The sequence below is a fragment of the Perna viridis genome, chromosome 6 (assembly GCF_037379345.1).
Source record: "Perna viridis isolate PV_CMFRI_1.1 ecotype Kerala chromosome 6, ASM3737934v1, whole genome shotgun sequence".
Taxonomy (NCBI): Eukaryota; Metazoa; Mollusca; class Bivalvia; order Mytilida; family Mytilidae; genus Perna; species Perna viridis.
In genome coordinates, this window is record NC_142450.1 from 9746394 (window position 1) to 9769287 (window position 22894).

At 31.6% G+C, this 22894-nt stretch overlaps 1 protein-coding gene across 17 annotated transcripts in view; it reads left to right on the plus strand.

Annotated features, from left to right (window-relative positions):
- Nucleotides 1-19159, plus strand: part of LOC148613569 (CUGBP Elav-like family member 1-A) — a 43746-nt gene extending 24587 nt beyond the window's left edge. For 2 of the 17 annotated variants that reach the window (XM_088586958.1, XM_088586957.1), the window contains exons 6-19: nt 1608-1687; nt 2536-2673; nt 5648-5705; nt 7590-7655; nt 8829-8930; nt 10603-10665; nt 12928-12987; nt 13552-13578; nt 13836-13865; nt 14332-14514; nt 15110-15181; nt 15640-15783; nt 16649-16792; nt 17930-19159. In XM_088586958.1, coding sequence (XP_088443084.1) covers nt 1608-1687; nt 2536-2673; nt 5648-5705; nt 7590-7655; nt 8829-8930; nt 10603-10665; nt 12928-12987; nt 13552-13578; nt 13836-13865; nt 14332-14514; nt 15110-15181; nt 15640-15783; nt 16649-16776 — 1151 coding nt within the window. In that variant the 3' untranslated portion in view covers nt 16777-16792; nt 17930-19159. The remainder of the gene's footprint in view (nt 1-1607; nt 1688-2535; nt 2674-5647; nt 5706-7589; nt 7656-8828; nt 8931-10602; nt 10666-12927; nt 12988-13551; nt 13579-13835; nt 13866-14331; nt 14515-15109; nt 15182-15639; nt 15784-16648; nt 16793-17929) is intronic. The other 15 variants (XM_088586969.1, XM_088586968.1, XM_088586974.1 and 12 more) reach the window with 13 other exon arrangements.
- The last annotated feature ends 3735 nt before the right edge of the window (nt 19160-22894 follow it).

Genomic DNA, 22894 nt, shown 5'->3' on the forward strand with positions numbered 1-22894 from the left:
CTTTGCCAAATTATTGAATGAGTAAAAATGCTTTGTAAAATGCCATTCTTGTCTTCAAAACCTTTCTCATTAAAGGAACATGGATATTTGTTGTTTTTTGCCTTAGACAATGGTATGAATACAAGCTAGCTTTTCATCCCACTTTTTATATGATAATTATATTGAAATAAATTGTTTCTTCAGTGACTATGGAGAAGTATGATGATTAGTACACGACTGCTGTCGTGACTGTAGGAAGATAACTACAGTTTGTTGTTTGTAATGAACTTAATTATTATAGACAATAGCCATTCATACTAATTAGATTGATGTTTTTCTTTGATAGTAACTTAGCTTCACAGAGTCTGTTATATTATAACAGAATGCCAAACTTAGTTTGGGGTCATATAGGTTTCTGTTGCAGCTCCTTCAAACAAAATTTGCCCAATCAGAAGCGGTAGCAGGTTAATGGAAACTGAAAGAAATAGATTTGACTTATTTGGGAGTCTAAAAAGTAATTTGAAAGAGATTAAATAGGTCTGTACTGATTTTAATGTTTATTTATTAAATTACTTCTAAAATTAAATTATTTTAAAATATTTTTAAAAGATGATACTATAAAGAAATGAGGACATTGTTTTAAAAGTATCATGATGACCATTTAAAAGCCAGTTAGTGTGTCATTTGACCCTACAGATTTCAAATTTTGGTCTTAATCCCTGGCAAATCAATATTGAACTTAGAAGGATGATGCAAGAGTAGCCATGGTGATTTAGGCTTTTTTTTTTTATCTGGACAACCCTGTAATGTTTCTTGCAACCACCGGTTACAGGAAATCTGTTAAGTAGTAGACTAACTGTTTCGGTGGCTGATTTCTGCCTTTGGGATACCTGACCAAAGAACTCAGAGTATTTCTGACTAATAGCTGTGTTGTTCTGTCGACCCTCTTGCCTACTCTGATGAATAGTCAAACACAAGATTAAATGATTAAAATCTTCCTTGATTGAATAGAATGACCACTTGTTTTATTTTGATTGACCTATGTTCAAAGTGCATTTCCTCAGAGACAAGATGCCTATGTGTTGAAATTTGAGGGATTGTTCACAGCAATAAGGTTTTCATGCTGTCAACTTCTAGTGTGGCTCATGTGCTTCTTTGCTGGCTGTTGTTGCTAAAAGTTGCCATTAACCCCTATGGAGGGGAACACATATCGTTGAAATTTTCAGAAATTTGGTTTTCTGTTTATGTTGTAAATGATTATCATTCCTTTTACATTCAGGTGGGTATTCATGCTCCTATTAACCTCTTGTTGTAGGAGAAAATAAAATATAATAATGAATGGTATTCAGACTTGAGGTAGACCTAGGGTAATGGACACAAATCTTACAAATTAATAGAACGTTTGTATTCAGAATTTTACATAAATTTCATGTAAGCTTCAAAGTAACTTGGACTGATTTCATTCTGATTTCCATTTAGAAAAGCTTGGTGGGCTTTGGTAATATTGAATATGATACAAACATATCACTGATTTCAAGAGTTGTTTCCCTTACCCTAAGTCTACCTCCTTAAATATTGATACATTGATATCATCTGCCAATAATGTTTAATTCTTTTTCCTTTTTTAGGCTGTGCTTTTGTTACGTATGTAAACAGACAGTCAGCTCAGAATGCAATTAAGAGTCTACATCATTCCCAAACAATGGAGGTACACCATAGTTTACATACCTTGATAATTATGTCATAACGTCTTTATTGCAATACTCTCTGTATTTGTATTCTTTAATGAAGTGTTTGAATTTTTACCAAATTACAGTCATCAAGAGCATGCATTTCATTAGAAACTCTTGATAGGATTGGTAGATGATATAGTACTGGAAAATGGCAACCATAGTGCCCAAAGATTCCTGATATTTATTTTTAAAAAATAATAATAATAAAATTGTATACTATAGTTATATGTTATTTCTGACAGCGTATTAACCTATGGCTGCAGATTTCTTTTCTTCATTAACACTCATGATAATCTACAGTGTGTGTATTTCTCCCTATAAATGTCTAAAATCAGCTAAATGCACATCTTTATCTTGCATGCTTATCTGTTAGATGTGCTTTGACTTAATCAAATCTGCTACCTTGACATTACGTGCTAACAACTGCACATCAATAGGAATAAATAACGATATTACTGGGTTACAGGGTCACAGTGGATATATGGTCATAATGTGTACTAGATTGTTGCCATCATATAGTGTCCACTTTTGACAAATTATTAATTTCTCCACATGTCTCCTTATTTCTCCTTATTTTGTACTCCTGAACAACTTGACCGAGAACTGTTTTTCATTTTTGCCCTACTGTGCACTTGGTCTTGGTTTTTTTTTTATGTAGTATTTCTATGTTTTTCCCACTAAATACTGTTTGTTCTATATCTTAATTTTTTGATAAACTATAGTCCCTTGTGTTACTGGAAATCACCATTGTTGCCCTCGATTTTACATACTCCAGGCTGAGGATGGTTACATTTATCAATCTGACTTATACTTTTCATTTCAGGGCTGCAATGCACCTGTTGTTGTCAAGTTTGCTGATACACAGAAGGAAAAAGAACAGAAAAAATTAAATAATATGACAGCTAATTTGTGGAGTCTTTCAGTTGGAGGCCTTAATGCTTTAGGTCCACAGTATCTAGCAGTGAGTATATTGATATTTCAGAAGTTGGCCTTATTCTTTAGGTCCACAATATCTAACAAGGAGTATAATGATATTTCAGTAGAACATCTTTATTCTTAAGATCCACAATATCTAGCAATGAGTTCATTGATATTTCTGTAGGAGGCTGTATTCTCTAGGTCCATATTATCTAGCAATGAGTTCATTGATATTTCAGTAGAAGGTCTTATACTCAATGTCCACAGTATCTAGTAATGAGTTCATAGATATTTCAGTATATGGCAGTAAGTATATTGGTATTTCAGTTTTCAGCAATGGGTGCTAGGAATCTTATAAACAATGTCTGAAGGCAAAATAGTGTCAAGTAAATGAATATTAATACAATATCCTGTATCACAGTTAGTATACCAGACCAGTGTATAGATTGGCTGTATAACAGAAACATCCTACTCTAGTTCTGTCTACTGTGATTATGATGACAGATTCGCTAACATTACATAACTGTGTGATGCCTTTTTGTTGTCACATAAATTGTTGGATAATTTCTTAACTTTCATGTAATGCAATTAGAATGCATACCGGTGTGCACCATTGTCAGAATCTTATGTTCTTCTGTGAGTCAAACTGTCATGATACAGTCATGTTTGACAGAGAGGAAGTAGATTGTGATGGAAGAGAGGTATTACTCTTCCTCCTGTATCCTGCTGTTTGTTGAATGTTTTTTTTTAAGTGCCAGTCCCTGTAAGAATCCGGCTGTGGGTGAAACATAAGAAAAAAAAAAACATTTTTTAAGTTTAATTTGACTATTTGCACTGTCAGAATCAAGGAAAAAGACAAGATTTTCCTTATCATGTTGGTAAATAGAGTTATAATTTTATTGAAATGCACTGAAAATGAACATTTCAAGGGCAGATAACTCTGTCAGAAACCTGATTTTTCTAACATTCTTTCGAAAAACTGATCAAATCTAGTAATGCAGAGATCAAATAATGGTTTTTTCAAATAGAAAAAGTATCCTTAAGTGACCTTAATTGAAATTATATTGTCAGATCGGTGGGTTTTTGACTTGCATGTTTCTGATTTTTCACATTTTGCCTGATTCTTATAGACTTACACTTAACTGATATAATCTGTTCATTCATAAATAAGTTATAATACTAAAGTCAACCCCCATTAAGCAGATAAGATGTAATTTAATCTGTTCATTAAAGAAGTGCTAATAATTATGAGATTAAGATTTTAGATCACACCAAACTATTTTTTAATGAAGTTTGAAGTTTCAATGAATATTGGCTTGAGATAAGAGAAATCTGAGTTCCAAACTTACAAAGCTGTTTCATTGAAAAATGCAGTAGTTTACTGTATTTAATAAGCATCATATTGAAATCAAACAAAAAACAAAAAAAACCCAAAAAATTCCTACAGTAATATTTGATGATGAACAGCATATTGCAATTTTTTTTAAAGTCATACATGTGCAGTTCAGCTGTATACCAAACCTTTTTGATCTCTGTAAAAGTTTTGGTTGTTTTTTTTTTTGTTTTTTGTTTACCTCCGCCAGCTGAATGGTACAAAAGCAGCAACTCTGAAAGCTTACTTTTGGTTTGGCCTTGGAACAAAATACATCAAATGTCAAATAAACTGAAATTTATTAGCTACATTATAAGTGTATAAATCAGATAGAACATTATATAATCTTTTGAGGAAGATGTTTTGCACACCTCCATGCATCACATGGTTCTAATTGTAGATAAATCAGGTACAAGTCTTTCTAAGAACCAAGTCATTCCATTACATGATCAGTACAGCATCAGCTTGCTTTCATATAGTAGTTTTAGTAATGAAAATGCTTACATCATTTGAAAATATACTAGTAATAAAAATGTTACGAGACTTTTTGTCAATTTAATAGATTCGTAAATAGACACTGTTTTTCAGTCCAGAAGCTTAGTATCAGTTCATTGGTCAGAGTGAATGTTTCTTTCCTTAAATATGAGCTTTCAAAGAAAAACTTCCTCACTGTAACCATATTTTTTCTATCCTGTATAAATTTATTAATGTGTAGGCTATAATAAATTTTGATACACCAATACCTATTCTAATTTTTCTGTTATTTTGACTGATTTATTCATTTTACTTAAGTTGAAATCAAACAACATATAGTAAATCTTGAAAGGTCATATGATTACATTTAAAGCTCTTGAATTAATAAATATAACAAGAATATATGGTGTAGATGTCAAAGTGACAACAATCCCACTGGGAAGAAAATGTTAGCCCATGGCCACCCATTGGTCTATAATGAATGACGAGGAAACCCTCATACCACAGGGTAGACTGCAGCTGGCCCCAAAACATCATTGTACAGGGAAAAGTTTCCCCTATAAATCTTCTAAGGTACATATAAAAGTAACAGAAGTTGATAGTTTGTGACCTTACCCATGGGAATCAGTTATAGCTATACAAGTACTTTAAGCATTGGGACAGCAGTAGTATTTTTACGATAACCTCAGAATTTATCATATTCAAACCTTAACGAAATTTATCAAACCACCCTTAAAATATGGATTAGGTTAGTAACCATTGAAACAGTGCTGAATGTTAAACCATAGTATTTTATGTATAAACTGGTGTAAGCTTATGAGAAAAATGTTAGTATTGTATTTTTCAGTTGTTACAAACTGATGTAAGCTTGTGAGATTAATGCTGGTGTTGTATGAATCAGTTGTTACAAACTGATGTAAGCTTGTGAGATTAATGCTGGTGTTGTATGAATCAGTTGTTACAAACTGGTGTAAGCTTGTGAGATAAATGTTGGTATTGTATGAATCAGTTGTTACAAACTGGTGTAAGCTTGTGAGATGAATGCTGGTATTGTATGATTCAATTGTTACACAATGGTGTAAGCTTGTGAGATAAGTGTTGATATTATATTTTTCAGTTGTTACAAACTGGTGTAAGCTTGTAAGATAAATGTTTGTATTGTATTTTTCAGTTGTTACAACAAGCAGCAGCTGCAGGGAACCTTGGGATGTTTAACTTAGGTAATGTTGGTATGTATAGTCATAGTACTAACTTGAGTGAGAAATGTGTGCAGACATACAGAAAACTTACAAGTCTCTCTAGGATTTTTTTGTAAAACTGTATTTTGAAGTATAGACCAAGTAAGGATTAAGGCATGGTGGTGTTATAATGTGTTGGCACGATTAATTACCAATATTGTGCTTTCTATGATTTCATGTGTTATTATGAATAGCATCCTTAGATTTAACATTATATTAACCAACCAAATTAATGATGTTCAACCTCTCAGTATGAGGATGTTATATTCAGATTGTTGCAAGGATGCTTTAAAGATAATTGTTCACTGTGATATTAAAAAAAGAAGCTCTTATTCTAAGTATTACTCCTCTAGGACAACATATACTGATGTATGCTTAAATTTGGTAGAAAAGTTAACATCGATAATCATTTTGACCCCTTTGGACCCTGTTCTGGTGGATCCTTTCGAGGCTTCAGCCTCATAAAGTTTCAATTTGAAGCCTATTGGGGGTCTTGTTTGGGACTGTATCTCTTGATATAATGAGCCAATCGTAGCTTACCTTGACAAAAATAATGTGTGTGGCTTTCGTCAGGCTGTGTTCTTTTAGTCTTTGATTGTTGTCCTAAACACAATAAGCTTCAGATTCATTGATTGGTCAATTTCAAAGTTCAACACTGAGAGTTACAATCTATTACAAAAATTTTATTTTACGTGCTGTTCATTTGGCTCCTTTGGAGACTACAGCTGATTAAAATTTCCTTTGAAACTCAATGGACAATCAATTTTGGGTTGATTTCTTTAAAAGTAGGTTTTCTCCTGTTACACTAATACACAGGTCAAAAGCTAGGTGAAGGATTCTGGCTCCTTTTAGTTTCTAGGTTCCTCTATCAGAATAATTTGGTGGAATTTAAAAGGTAGGATCCATTATTCACCGAGATATCAAGATAATTTTTAGTCTTTTTGGATTGGGGTGCAATGCTTCTGTGTGGTGATTTGTTAATATTTTTCCAAACTAAGTAGACATTATGATTTGAAATGTAGTGTACCATGTTTTTCATGATGACGTGTATAGTGCAAGTGAAGTTTGTTTTAGTGAAAGGCTTTGAGATGATCTTTTTGAACTGTTCCAATGCATATTTATGCTCGCATGGCTTTGTAAATACAAAAGCATGGTATGAAATTTTCTGATTTTATTTTGTCCAGGTTTACTTCAAATCTTCACATGTTGCTGAACTAGTCAGAAAGCATTACATTTCTGAGTAATAATTGTATATTAAGAAATCCTAGGTTTACTTGTTATGGGTTGGTCAGAGTTGTATATTAGCGAGACTTTTCTTGTGTTTATATTGGTTATCTTGTACATTGTATATGCAATTTAGCAAGAACTTCATAATGATTATTCAATTTAGTGACCATTTCAAACAATAGAAATGAGGAAACTAAAATCATGGTCCAGTGTATTAAAGGGGAGATCATCCAATATGTATTTTAGCGATTTCATTTTCTGTTCCAATGATAAGTTATTATGTCTATGAAATGAAAAAATGAAATCTTGTGATCATTGTATCCTTCCTCTAATCTCCCCATGAATGCAAATGTGTCAGTGATTTGACATCTACAAAATTGAAAATAAGTCGACAGTCCTTGATAAGTGTGATCCATTGAAAGAGAAGTTTTCATGCTTAATCACCAAGTGGCAGCATTTTTCAGTGTTCAAGTATGATTGTATGTCACTTGAAGAAATTTTGATGATTTTAAATTTGACATCTATTTTCTACAGAATATATCATTTGACTCTCTACTAAATAAGACTATAATACTGCACCTTATTTGCTATATGAAAAGATGTTGTTGGGTATGAGATATAACAGGTTTCATGCCCTCTTTATAACAGGTGGTAACAATGGTGTTCAGCAGTTATTACTTGCCTTGGCTGCTGCAGCAGCAGGAAGTAACCCAGGTATTATCTGTTGTTTGCCAGTTCTGTTTTGGTAGTACATTGTGCCTATGATTTTACTTTTTCAATGCTATTTACTTGCTACAAATTACCTTTTTTTGCCTGGTTTAACAGACCTGTCTTATGACATGTCTGTACCAAGACATATTTTATTTGCATTTTTTTAAAATATTCTTTATTCAAGTTAATGGTTTTTTTCCCAACACTTTGATAGTTTAAATTTACTTTTTAAAGCAACTTTCAAAAAGTTACCATTATTATTGTGTTTCCTTTCTTTATGTTTTTGATGTTTTATTCTTTATTTGTTTTTGTTGGTTTGAAAAAAAAAAATTGTTTTGTTGTTACTGTTCGAAATCGATAACAATTTTTATATGAAGCCTTGTTGTACTTTTAAATGTATTATGTTTTTGAAATATACCTACTTACCTTGATCATATGAATAGGCCATATGACTTAAGTTTTATGCCTGTCTTGATCATATGAATTGTCATGTGAGTAAGTTACCTCCATACCTTAATCTTAATGAACAGGTCATGTGTCTAAGTAACCAGCATACTTTGATCATATGAATAGGTCATGTGACTAAGTTTCATACCTGTCTTGATCATATGAATAGGTCATGTGACTCAGTTTCATACCTATCTTAATTATATAAATGGGTCATGTGACTGCATAGACATGAACATTTCTGGATTCGAGTAAGAATACCTCATAAACTTTTTGTGTGATGCTTGCAACCAAAATTTCTTAACATGTAGATACTTTAAGAAATAGTTTTTCATGGCTCTCACCCTTGTAAGTTCTGATTACTTTTTTTTAATTCACTTAGTGATTATTTTTTTTTATCATGAATTAGTATATGAAACTTTCTATAAAGCATCTAGACACCACAAACTGAGGGCTTTATTATCCTGAACAAGTCTTAGATAAAGGGCTTAATGATCCTAAAGTAATGTTGTGAATCAATAACATAGCATACTGCTGTGTGATGTATTGGGGGCAGGGGGAGGGGTTAAAGACAGAAAAAAAACATTAGTAAATTTTCCAGTGCAAGCATGATGAGTATTCCTTCTATTGTCATGATGGTATTGCTGTTTTGTATTGCCAGTATTTTTTTCGGGTCAATATATGTTGAAGGTTTGTTTTGATTGAATTTTCCTATTTTGGTTATAACAGGACTGTTAGCCGCCCTAGCTGGGCTACAGTTTAATGGTGGTAATTTATCCACCCCAAATTCACCCAGTGGATCAAATTCTTCATCCAACAACAGCAGTACAGGTACACATAGATAAACTGCTCAGAACTGTTCTCTGAAGCAGTTTGTCTTTTCTTTCCTTTCAATGTGCAAGCCTGGCTGTTTTTATTTCTTCTTTTTTCAGTTTTGTTTATTTCAGCATGTCTATTAATTACTTGTATTCATTATGAAAACAAAACATTTGCAAGCATGTGTTTGCAAACATCTGTATTGTACACTTCAGCTACATTGATTATTATTAATTCATGATGTAAAATATCAGAATTGGTTACATTTAATGCCACACTTAACATGCAATTATCACTTCTGGGCTCAAATTTGACTGAGTAAATTATGAAGTATCTTTTTTAGTAAATCAGCTCCTTTAAGTTGTTATTTATGTACTTTTATAATTTGTATGAAAGTTTTTCATTCCTATGTTAACAAAATTTTGGGAGCCATACAGGGATTACTTGGTCTGTCTGTCTGTTCACATATCTTTGATGAAATTGTATGGAATTGTTAGACATCATGTGTTGTTATGCATGAAGGAAGATGATTATTGTCCAATTAGAAAGAGATATCATTCAACTTAAGGACAAGGCCTTCTTAAACACTCCATAGATTTTGTATGAAATTTTGTATGAAGGATATACACTATGTGTAGATGTGCATGAATAAAAATGATTTGTTGTCTACTTCTGAAGAAAAAATATTCAACTTCAGGGTTTGATATGATTGAAATCCATATTTCCATGGATATTAGTGTGCTGACCATGAAGGATAGTACGTTAAAAAAGATTTTGTTTCTAGTTGATATTTATCTGAGCATTTTGAATCTCTACAAATTTTTTCATGAAAGAAAATAATGACAAGGTTTCGTCTACATATCATTCAGAGTATGAGGTATATGTTTGCATATGTTTTGTTTTTCTCCACAAAACTGTATTAATATGAACACCTTGGTATATCTGTGAGAATGTCTTAGTATTAACAGAGAAGCCATTTGGATGTAATACTACAAATATCTAAAACTTTTTAGAAGAATCTTCACAGACTTATCAAATTGTTCTCTATGAATGGAGCATGTATTTTTTGTTTCCCATTATTTTGCATAACAACATGTTTTAGAGCTATAGTATGGATTGGCTTATGTTATGATTGTTGTTTACACTAGTATGTGACTTTGCATGTTCTGGGTCCGGTTTCATAAAACATTTCAATATGAGATTTTCCTCAATTCCTTCCTCAACTCAAATTTTGACCAATCAGATCACTTGAAATTGAAGATTTGAGAAAAAACACAGAACTTGAGAAAATTCTCAAGTTGAGATATTTTTTTTTATGAAACCCAGGCCTGTTTATTTTTATTGTATTATGATGTCTTTTTGAAACCAAACACTGCTTTATCACTAATATTACTGCCTACTTCACTTCATGTCCTTGTTTAATACAACATGTATTATTGGTGTTTGTGAGTATTTGAGTTAATATTAGGTTCCTCTTTTCCTCTTTCTTTTTAATTTACCCAATTATAACTTTTTGGTGATGTTGATTTTGTTAACCTTTTAAACGTGTAAATATAAGTAACTATTATTGTTTTTTTTTTAATGTTAGATTAATTATAACATGCATGATAATTGTTAATTAGCTTGATACTATATAGTGTCTTCAGAAACTGTTTTATTTCATTGTTATTTATGTTTTTATTTTCAGGAGATGTAGCAAGTATGCAGAACCTTCAAGGTTTGATGGCCTTAGCTAATGCCAATAATCCTGGTAAGTTAGAAAGAAAAAAGAAGAAGTAATCTTGGTAATCTACATAACAAAATGGCAAAACTTGAAGTATTACATTATATAATTGCGTTTTTCCTTGTATGTTTTATTCCAAATTGGCATTAAACCTGGAAAGTTACATTTCTTATTGGCAATATTTCTGGTAAGTTACATTGCATTAGTCCTGGAAATTTACATTACAAATTGACAATAATTCTGGTAAGTTACATTACAAAATGGCAATAATCTTGGCAGATTACTGTACAAAATACAAAAATACCAATCGTTTATAGCAAAATGATTGTGATCCTGGTAAGTTACATAAAGAAATTACAATAATTTTTGTTAGTTACATTACAAAATGACAATAATCCTGGTGAGTTACATTACTAATTACTAAATGACAATAATCTTGATAAGTTAAAATACAGAATACAAAATACCAATCATTTTTATTGCAAAATGGTAATAATCCTGGTAAGTTATGTAACAAAATGGTAATAATCCTGGTAAGTTATGTAACAAAATGACAATAATCCTGGTAAGTTATGTAACAAAATGACAATAATCCTGGTAAGTTATGTAACAAAATGACAATAATCCTGGTAAGTTACATTACAAAATGACAATAATCCTAGTAAGTTACATTACAAAATGATAATAATCCTAGTAAGTTACATTACAAAATGACAATAATCCTAGTAAGTTACATTACAAAATGACAATAATCCTAGTAAGTTACATTACAAAATGACAATAATCCTAGTAAGTTACATTACAAAATGATAATCATCCTGATAAGTTAAAAAGCAAATGAAGGACAATAATATATACTTATTGACTGGGTATGAGGGAAATAGCAAGTTTATTGTTCCCTAAGACTGTGACTATTGCCCAAGGCATAGCTTAGGGCAATAGTCACAGTCGAAGGGAACAATAAACTTGCTATTTCCCTCATACCCAGTCTAAAAGTATTTTATTACACCAAAAACATTAGACTTGTAATACATTTACTCCATATCCCTCCATTGTTCATAGTTGAATGATCATTTCAAAATGATAACCCAGAAAAACGTTTTTTAACAATATTTTCATTTTGAATGTCACTGATATTTTCCCCTCATCACCTCAAAATGTTTAAAACCATGCATCTTTTGGCAATATTTAATCTGAATGCTGTCTCATTGACATTTTCACCAGTAATTCATAGGAGTTTGAATTTGCAGAAAGTAGCCTTCAACATCAATTACATGGTGTCTGTAAGATAAAGAACAGCAACAATGTACACATTTGAATATTGTCTCGCAAACATTTAATTTCATCTGTGTTAAAGAGCAAGAATTGTTGAGGAGGGCGCCAGTATGCAGTATTGAGTAAAATAAAAACAATAAAGAGTTAACAATATTAATGAATAACAATCAAATGTAACAATTATGTGTTTTTATGTTTCCATTTGTGATTCAGCAGACAAAAAGAGCAGACATGATAATTTCGGGGTTTTCATAAAGAGAGGGTGAAGTCTGAGCATTCTGAATAAATATAAAACTATTGTCCAATCCAGTGACGGAACTAAAAATCTGTGAAAGCGACATTGCCGGTCAATAGTCTGAAAACTATGGACTGCTGAATAGTCAAACACTGAAAAAGGAGAAAAATAGCAATTTTACTGTAGAAAATTTTGTATTGATGTTTATATACTGAGGTATAGTAACAAAAGTTACGGAACTGAAAAACTCTTGGCAATAGGTTAAAGGAAATTCTGTATGGTCCTCATAAGTTAAAAAGCCAAAGACCAATAACCAAAGTAAATAAGTCCTTTTCATATTTACTGAATGCAAGCCATTTTAGCTAGTATTTCAAAGGGATGTAGCCCAGCAACACATGACAACCTGGTTGGTGAAGGGAAGAATAGTAAATATTTTTTCTTTGAAACTGTTTACACTCGATAAGAAGCTAAATGCTTTGAAATAAATCATTTAAAATTATTTACCGCAGCTACCAAAAGTCAGATATTTGAATTTGAAGTCTACTGCTGCACATTGCTACAATTGGACAATAAACCAGTCTGTTGGGTTTGAGAGTTAAATCTCTTTGGTCAAAATTTTAAGAAAATGAAGTCAGTCAGGAATATGAAAAAGGTCTATTACATTGCAAAATGCTATTGATCTTTGTAAATTACAATTTATTGTACTTTTATTTATGTTAAAATATTTGTTAACCAGCATAATGGGATTTACCATTTAATTACATTTGAACTTTTGACAGGTGCACTGAATGCTTTGGGTCTACAGAATTTATCTGGCTCCAGTGTTTCCAATAGTTCAGGTAAATAGACTAGGAAAAAAATGAACATGAAGTGGTTAAATATTTTATGAACATAAAAATTGGCTGTACCACCGATAAATGGATTCATATGTCCTTTTAAGACACGGAAAAAAGGTACCAAAGCTTCAATAATGGGACACAGCAAATAAATCGAGTCCATGTCCTAATGTATGATGGTATTATTACCTCCCTTTGTTTCTTGTTCATACTTTACACAATAAGTCCAAAAAGCTTTCAACAATTTCCATAAAGTAAGGTGAATTGTTTCTTTCTATTGATTTAGACCTGTATCCCCACTTTATCTTTTTTAAATGTTTTTTTTTTATAAATTTCTGAGTAAACTTTTGAGGTATGGGACAAAAGAGGATAATTTCCTGTTTTCAATCAAAGAAACCTTTGTCTTGCTAGCAGTTGGTCCATCTAATCACCTGATTTTACTTAGGTTTTGTACCCTGTTTTGGTAACTTAGAGATGTTAACTTTTATTAATGAGTATATTTAAGCCTTCTGTGCAGGAAGTCCTGTGTTTGACATAGTGTCACTTTTTTCTTGTCTGATTTGTTAGGTCTGAATAGTAGAGGACAAACTATAGGTGAGGACTTGTTGGTTGTTTATTTGTTGAGTATATTTGTTTTTTGGTGTTCAACGTCATTGTCAAGAGCAGGAAACTAACTCTCTAAAGCACTCCAGTATTAAAAGTTCACTAGTAGGTGTTGTAAAACATAGCTTCCATGCTGTTGTAAAACCTGTGTTGTTAGTCTGTTTACATTTGGTTACACTGTAAATGAATTGTTATGGTAAAGCAACTGTTCTTCTTTTAGTTATTAATTTGTTTCCTTCCTCGATTAGCTCTTGGACCAAGAACAAATGGACATCTAGGTGAGAGATGTATGACTTTTTAATGAGCTGTGCACTTGTGTAGGACTAAATACACTCGATTTGAATCGGTTGTATCATGATTTATTTGAAGATTACACTGATGGCTTGAAGATTTCTCTGTCAATGCCCAAACACTAAAAGCACCAGATGTGTTTAGTTGAGCACTACAGTTTGGTTTGAAAGGCCTGTTGTCACTGTTGTGAAGACCATTTCAGTCAAATTTTATATATTTTTCATATCTTTCAAATTATGTTGTTTTTAATTTTCTTCAATGAGTCTCTGGGTCCTGTTAAAATGTTCCACTTCAAGTTTATGTTGACAGTATTTGCAGTTGTGTAAATGAAAACCTTTTCTATCTATTTGGAAATATAAATTCCTTGGTATCAAATATTATTTTACTGTTGCGGTTCTCTTAAGTGTCATTATGTTTTATAGTCAATGATGCTTAAAAATTGTAACATTGTAGGTTCTTTAACAGGAACTACAACATCATCTTCTCTTCCTGGACTTGCTGCAAACTTACAAAGTATTGGTAACAATAATATTAATGCTACACACCTACAGAATGCTGTCAATGGTCTAGGATCCACCAACCATTCAGGAATAGATACTATCAGTCAAGCTTACACAGGAATTCAACAATATGCAGGTTTGTTCTTCTTATCTCCATGTTAGCTGGAGAAAATCTTACGTTCTTCCTTTTAGGACCCTGTCACAGAAATATCAGAATCTCCCTGAAAGGGTTGATGATGTTTTCTGAGACATTTAAAACTGGCAGTTCTGCAGCTTGGGCCAGAATGATTTATTTCCTAGATTGTGTAGCAATTGAGAAAAGGACAAAGATCATGATTGGAACCATATTAAAAAAAAGTCAAGAAATACTGCGCCAAATACCATGTTGCTACTGAAAGCTAACACATGGAAAAGCATTCTGATGAGCGTTATATTTTGCCATACTTGGAATTGGTCTAAAGCATATATTTTTAGTACTATCTGATGTGCAACAAAGACTGCACTTCTAGGTGAAAGGTTGAAGCTGTGGTTTTGTGTGGCGTTAACTTCCATCCTAACTTATGCCTACAAAAACATATACAACTGAATCATTGAATACTCAATAGTACTGAATTCTGAGAGCTCGGACAATATTGTAACCTTGCAGTGTGCTGAATTATACCATTTCATCAGAGTTGACAACACCATTTCTGTGTATGACAGAATGTTTGACTACACTGTTTATTTTACAGCTGCTTTTCCTAATTCTTTCAACACATCAGCCCAAATACAGCAAAACTCTGCTGCTGGAAAACAAACAGAAGGTGGGTTTTTATGATACTATTACTTATGGTTAGATTTGATGTAAAATGTCTCATCATGTCTGGTAGACATGGCTTATATATTATTCTGCACTCAAAATGGTATAATTTAGAGTTACTTCTGTTTTTATACAACCCAATCAAATGTCACCAGAATTAGTCCAAGGGCTGGGAAGGGGTCCACCTTTTAACCCCATTCATCAACTGTATGATGATTTTAAGGTATTTAGATAGTTACCAGGAAATTTTGTGTATAGACCTATATTTGTACATGTACCTCATAGGCAAAAAAAAAACACAGATTTATCTGTAATTGACTTTTTTTTTCCCCCAAATACTACTGATGTTCCAACAATACTGGATTTGTTGTGCGGAATTGGAATATACTGGATTTAGAATCAAAATGTACATTAGGACTAGACCTGACATATATACATTAAATTTAACCTTTTTTGTCACAGGACCTGAAGGTGCCAACTTATTCATTTACCATTTACCCCAAGAATTTACAGACAGTGACTTGATTCAGACATTTTCACCATTTGGAAGTGTGGTCTCTGCTAAAGTTTTTATTGATAAACAAACAAATCTCAGCAAATGCTTTGGTAAGTATCACCTATATATAAGGTATACCAGCACAATGTTTACTAGTATTTACAATTTAACCCTAATTTACCAACCGGTTGAATCAAGCTGAATTGTTTCAAGGTTTTAGATTACTAGTATCATAAATGTTTATTTCAAATTCAAGGGTCAAGCAATACTGTAAACATATTTATTTTGCGGTGTACCTATTTTTGCTATTTTCACGGTGGACTGAGAAGCACAAAATAGTACCTGAGAAATTGATTTTAAACACTTTGTAACAGTACTCAATTTTTTAAACCGCGAAAATTGATGACCATGAGTATTTTCACTTGACAGAATCTGTGAAAATTAGCAACCACGAAAATTTACATGTTTACAGTACACGATATAATATAGCACGACAATGCAATAACATATATGAACTAAATTCAACAGAATTATCTTACAATTCACATGAGAAAATTTCTTACGTCAGTTGCTGATAACTTTGCACTTAATGTAGGTCATACTTTGTTCATAGTAATATGATTTTAGGCCTATGACAGACAGCAGTTTGGACTTGGGTTTACTTGATTATGCATCACTTTGATAAAAGTAAAAACAATTTCCTGATGTCATTTCTGAACTACATCACTTTTGACAACAATTATGATCCATGCATGTTTTAGAACCATCCACATATATAGGTCATTGTTAATGCTCCATCCTTATAAGTAACCTTCTATGAATATTTTGGGTTGTTTTTTGGGTTAAGATTCTATATGCATAGTAACAGATACCCTATATCTTGTGTACTACAAATGAAAATTGTAGCAAATTATAAATTCAAGTGTTTAGATTCAAGGCATTGAAATCTCCTAGTTTAGTCTATTCTCTCTTTAGGATTTGTGAGCTATGACAACCCAGTTTCAGCACAAGCTGCTATTCAGGCCATGAATGGTTTCCAAATTGGAATGAAAAGACTAAAGGTCCAGTTAAAGCGTCCAAAGAATGACAGCAAACCATACTGACATGAGAAGTTAAAAGGTGAGCTTTAATGGAGGTTGATTGTTTGGTGATCAAGACTCTTTGGAATAATAACAGTTTGAAAAATGCAAGAACTCATAAGCATTGTACTTTCAGAATTAGGAAATGTTTCTGAATTCTGACATCTTTGAAACTTACATTCATAAAAATCAAACCAAATCTGCTGTGATAAAATGGTATCATACTGTTGTCGTCCGCCATCCATGGACAATTTGGTTTCCAAACAGTAATTGAGTATAAGTGTATGGATCTTTATGAAATTTTACCACAAGGTGACATACTTAAAATGGAAGACTGGGATATGACTCGAAATGCTTAGGAATTAAGGGTCTGAAACGAACATTTCATGATGTCTGGACAATATTTTTGGCTAATTGAATGGATTTCTTTGAAATTATGTGAGGTGCCATATCAAAAAAGGAAGTTTGAGATTGACTTTTGGTGGTTGTGATTTGAACCTTTTAGGAATTAGAAGTCAGAAACAAGCATGATCATGATATGTGACTATTAGTGAATGGATCTCTTTGATATTGTAACAATAGCTCTCAAAGTGCTACATGCTGTGGTTTGAGGGAATGGTTAAGTATAGGTTATATTATAGTTGATTATGATATATGAATTGAAACAAAGGAAGTATGGGTTAATAAGCTGGAAAGCAAGACCAACTCACCAATACAAATACTAAGTATTTTATATTATTTTAGAGGTTTCCAATGATCATTAGGAGATTCTGGTGGAAATTATGATAGGTCTTCAAGGGTTATTACTAACTGGCAATTTGTGCCTACAAATGATGATAATTCCCTTTCCGATACAGTTCCGGAAATCAACGATGGACGGTTGCAGTTAATAATGGACATTTGTACTTCTTAAAAAAAATCAATGTGTTGGACAGATACATTCTGTGAAATATGACTAAGACCACTATCGACTAAATCATTCAATATCTTTCAGTTGGTTTTCACCAACAATATTCATCTAACTCCTTCAGAAAATCTAGAACACTGTCAAGATCACAATTAAATTCTATTACAGGATTCAGGTATGCCATGCTTTATATTGCCCTTGTTTCTATTGATATGTTACAGAAATTTTTTGCAATGTCATGATAAGGTGGTTTTTTTTTTATATTTTCAGGTAACAGAATGATGTTGCCTGTGTCGGTGACAGAATGACGTTGCCTATATCAGTGGCAGAGTTATGTTGCCTTTGTCATGATGATCATTGCCATGTTTTATGTACCACTTGGATGTTGAAGAACAGTTTTAATCATTTATACATTGTTTTAGTTTTTGTTTTAGAATTAACTTGATTTTACTGTTGTTGAATAATAAGCATTATTAGTGTTACAGAGTACCAGCAATGTTCAAGTGGTGTATAGAATTATAAATAGTTTATCCCTTTTTGGATAATTTCATCTTGTTTTGATATTCAACCATATGGCTTTAGTCCTGATTGTAATCAAGATATGTTATTTTTATACCAAAGACTTGTATTAATCAAAAGATGATTTTTTATATTTTGTTGACATTTTTGGTTTATTGCGACCTGGGCAAGGTCTTAATTTTATTGGTGCCATTTCTATTGCTGATTTATAAGGCAATGTGATACCAAAGTTATATTTTATCATTAAGTCATTGTGTATGTTTTTTTTTTTTTTTTTAATGATTTTGTTAGGATACTACCATGTTGTATGATGCGTATCAGGGTAGGTTAGGATACTACCATGTTGTATGATGCGTATCAGGGTAGGTTAGGATACTACCATGTTGTATGATGCGTATCAGGGTAGGACCTCTGTTCATATATTCTCCACACAAACTGCTTTAGCATATCTTTTTTAGGTAAGTTATCAGAGTTCTTTCAAATTTTGAGTTTTAATTTTTCAGGGTGGGTCATACATTCATTAGAATGTAACTTAACGGCAAAGACATAAAATATTAATTGAGATCGATATAAAACACAAGACATAATAATTTCTGTGATAGGGATTAAATTGATTCTGCCAAATACTTGGTTGGGGTTGTAGTGACTACCTCGGATTACCAATCCATGGCATTTTATATAGTAGTAACATTTTATTTCATCAATCTCGCATTAATTTTACTGGGTATCAATAAGACATATGGTTGATTATTGATGTTTGTTTATCATTCAGATCATGTTTGATTCTGTTCATTGCTTTTTGTGTTGCTTTGTTGTTGTTTTTGGTGGTCTATTTTGTGAACATGTTTGTCGATCGTTGGTGGTATATATAAATATATTATTGAGACATTTGTACATGTTTGCTGTGTTGAAAACATTAATCATTTAAAATGGAGTTGTTTTGTTAAACTTTGTTACATATAGCGTGAGTTAAAATCAAAAGCTGTTGTTTATGTATTATTTTGTGACTAATGACTTGCACAGGATAAAATGGTTGTTTTTTTGCCACTTGTTGTAGGGAATATTATTAGTCTCTATATATCGTGAGTGTTGTGTTTGAAATTTCAAACTAAAAATCTGTATGGAATCTTATATTAATGGAAAGTGGTTATATAGGTCTTCAATTCATTACAAATAAACTTGTGGTTTTTAAATTGAATGACAAATAAGGAATCAGCCTCAGAACTCTTTTCTCAAAACATGTTCAGAGGTTACAAATTTCTAAAATTAAAAGAAAACTAGTTACTTGTATGGAAGTCAAATTTTTAAACATGGTTACCATCTTATCAAATTGATGTAAAGTGTGAATGAGACTGCTAACCTATTTATTATATTTATAATTTATTTTTGGATTGAAAGAAATACAGTCAACTAGAAATTTAAGATTGTCTGTTAGATACCAAAGATTATAATATCAAAAGAAACATTGTGCTTACTGAAACTTATTCAAATTATATTAAAACTGACCATTAACAGTATTGGACTTTTAAGTAAATGCAATAAAGTTTTTTTATGCAATATGCAAGTACCAGTAATATTGACAATCTACAGTTAGTTTCTGTAAGTGCCTTAGCAAACAATCAAATGTGATATTCTATGACTATTATAAAATGTTGATTTGCAAAGTGTTGTGAATGTTCTTCACATCCTGTATAATTCAGATCATAGATTTTGATTGGTCCATGTACTAATCCATGAACATACATAGTTCTTTCATGGTAATTTTAAAAAAAATCTTTCCTTGTTGTGTTTCTAAAGTTTTGTCATTAATTTTCATGTTCTTCATTTTGTCTGGATTTTAATGGTATAGTACAGGGATAGTAGAAAATATCCAATGTGTCTTTCAGATTCTAAAATCTTAAAACAATACTTTTACCTATTTTATTGGCCAATTTAAGTTACAATAATAACTTTTTTACTGTAGAATATTGATAAAAAAGTAAAAAAAAAAAAAAAAAATTGTTTAACAAATGCCCCAATTTTTGATTAGTTCAAAATAGGTGATAAATGTTAAGAATATAGCCCAGATCTTTATGGCTGCTGTTGTATCTTAAGGATCATTTACAATGAAAATCAATTAATGATCAATGTATGTTATTTTTTGGTTGATTACTGTGGCGGATCAAGGGGGGGATGCAGGTGGTTGGCACCCCTTTTTTTATTGGAAAAATTCTCATTTTAAATAAATTGACAAAATATGGTAAATAATGTACTAGTACCCCCCTTTTCTGAAGAACCTGTAACTAGCACCCCCTCCTTTTCAACATGTCTGGATCTGCCCTGGATTAAAAGGTTTCCATGAAACTTTTTTTATAACTTGAACGATAAAGTGAATTATAGACCTATATAATCACTGGACTTCTCAGGAATACATGTGGAATGTATTGTTGAACTTGTCGTTTGTAGGCTGTCACAGACAGAGGATAGTTATACCAGGGAGGAACCAATCAAAAGCTGTTTTGTTTTGTTTTGTTTTTTTTTTTTTTACGGTCAGTAAAAGTATTACAATGTGTCATTTCAAGTCTATATATAGCTTTAATTGAAAATGTTAAATGTGTGTTTTACCTGAAATTTATGTGTTGGCTTTAGTTGCACTCAAATACTGTCTAGAGTTCTTTGTTTTCTGTCACATGGGACCATTTGCAATAATTTTACTTAAAATCCTTTGTGCCAAATATAATTTTATATCTTTAGTTTATAAGAAAGAAATTGTTATTGTAGGGTTTCAACATTTGGTTCATCAGGATAAGAACTTGTTATTCAAGCGAATTCAATTTTAATTTAAGAAATTGAGTTAAAATGAAAAATGAAGTAATTATTCATGCCATCATAGCTAGGATAAGGTTAGATAATGTGACGGCAAAAAAAAAAAATTACTAGCACCCTTAGTTATGATAGTATGACTAACTCACTTAAAAAGGGGTTTATTTAGGTTCACAAATCATTTTTATCTTGCATTGAAAAATCCATAATTATTCTAAATTTAATTCCACATTATTTGTAATTGTTCAACTTTAACATTAATGACTACTTTTTTCTGGTACATATAGTTATATGTGGTCTTACCTTAAGGAGACAGATTATGTTGTCACAGTTTTACCTGTTTTTAAAAAAGTAATTGCAGATAAGAATTTCACTTTATAAAATGTTTTCAGGTGAATTTTAGTGATGCTGAGTATTTTAACTTGCTCAAGGTTGAAGTATAATTTTCAACTTTTTGAAATATCGACAGACTTCTGTCAAATTCAGACTTCAAAGTTTTTCAGGGAACATGCAGCTTTATGTTACAGAGTGTTGGCTAGTTAATTTCCTTTGTGATGTATTTGTCCACATTCAAACACTGGCCATTTGTATTGTGTAAAACATATAACCCTATATACTTCCACAGTTAAAAAGTTTGAATCAAGTTATTTTTCATACTCATCATCAGCTTAGACTATACAAAAGCAGGCTAAACTATTATAGCATAGTAATATTTCAGCGTAGTAAATTGATTTAGAACTTATACAGCCTATTTAAACTTTTTAATAATTCCCCTATGTGTCAGCATTACAGATGGTATTTAAATGTCAGAATTGTTGATAAATCTGTGTGTAACAGTCCCATACTGTATCAGCATTTTATATTTATATATTATATAGACTTGGAATGACATATTTGACCATCTTTAATAGATATTTAATGAGTCTCAAGTTTGTTTTCAGTGTTTTTTTAACATCTTTTTGGTTTATTTTGTTGTATTATAATATTTTGTTTTGCTCAGTTAATCAGTTAGATTTTTTCATGTAAGAAAAATAAGTCCCTATAAATATCCTTTTGTTAGCTAGATCTATCTCTTACTGTTCCAGCATCTAACAGACAATGTTATGCCCTTGCCATTTTATATTATGGCACAGAAGAAATAGATGTAGTTAATTCTTCACATTGCTACTTATGTGATAGTATTGTTCATTAGTCAGTTTCATTTTAAGGGTTGTTAACACTGAGAATTGAAGACATATCAGTCCGATCTACTTGTTAATATTGTACATAATTTTATATATCATTTTATTGAGAAACTTTAAAATAGTGCTTACTGATTACTTCTAAAATCAAACAAAGTGACCTTTATTCAAGCAGGTTGTATTTTTTTTTTTTGTTACCCATATCAGATTTTAGAGTATAGATGATAATGCTTAGCTGTTTGTCATGCCCCTGTTAACCATCCTGTGAAATCTGTTTGGTTCTAGTCAAGACTCCTAGTATAGTAGTTACCTGTTATACAAATCACTTATATACAGGGTAATTCATATCATGAAACAGGCAAGTACTTAGAGTATAGTGCGATGATTTAACATTGATTGGTCAATAATTTCATACAATAACCCAGATAGCAATAGAATAGAATAGTTTGCGGAGTACCAGTCAATTCTATCAGTGAACATTATCTTTATTTCATATTTAGAGAATTATTGAAGGGATTGTTCAGTGGTGAAGTGGTTGGAATTCCTGCTAATGTTAATGGCTTGATGTAATTTTAAATTAATACTAGGGCTTTATCATTTCTATGATGTATTTTTCCATATTTTTTATTTCAGGGACACATGAAATCTTTGTTTTTTTTTTCCATTGTTCTCAGTGAAGCTCAAAGTCTTGCAAAGATCAACAAATTGTGTTAATCAAAGTACAAAGCATTTA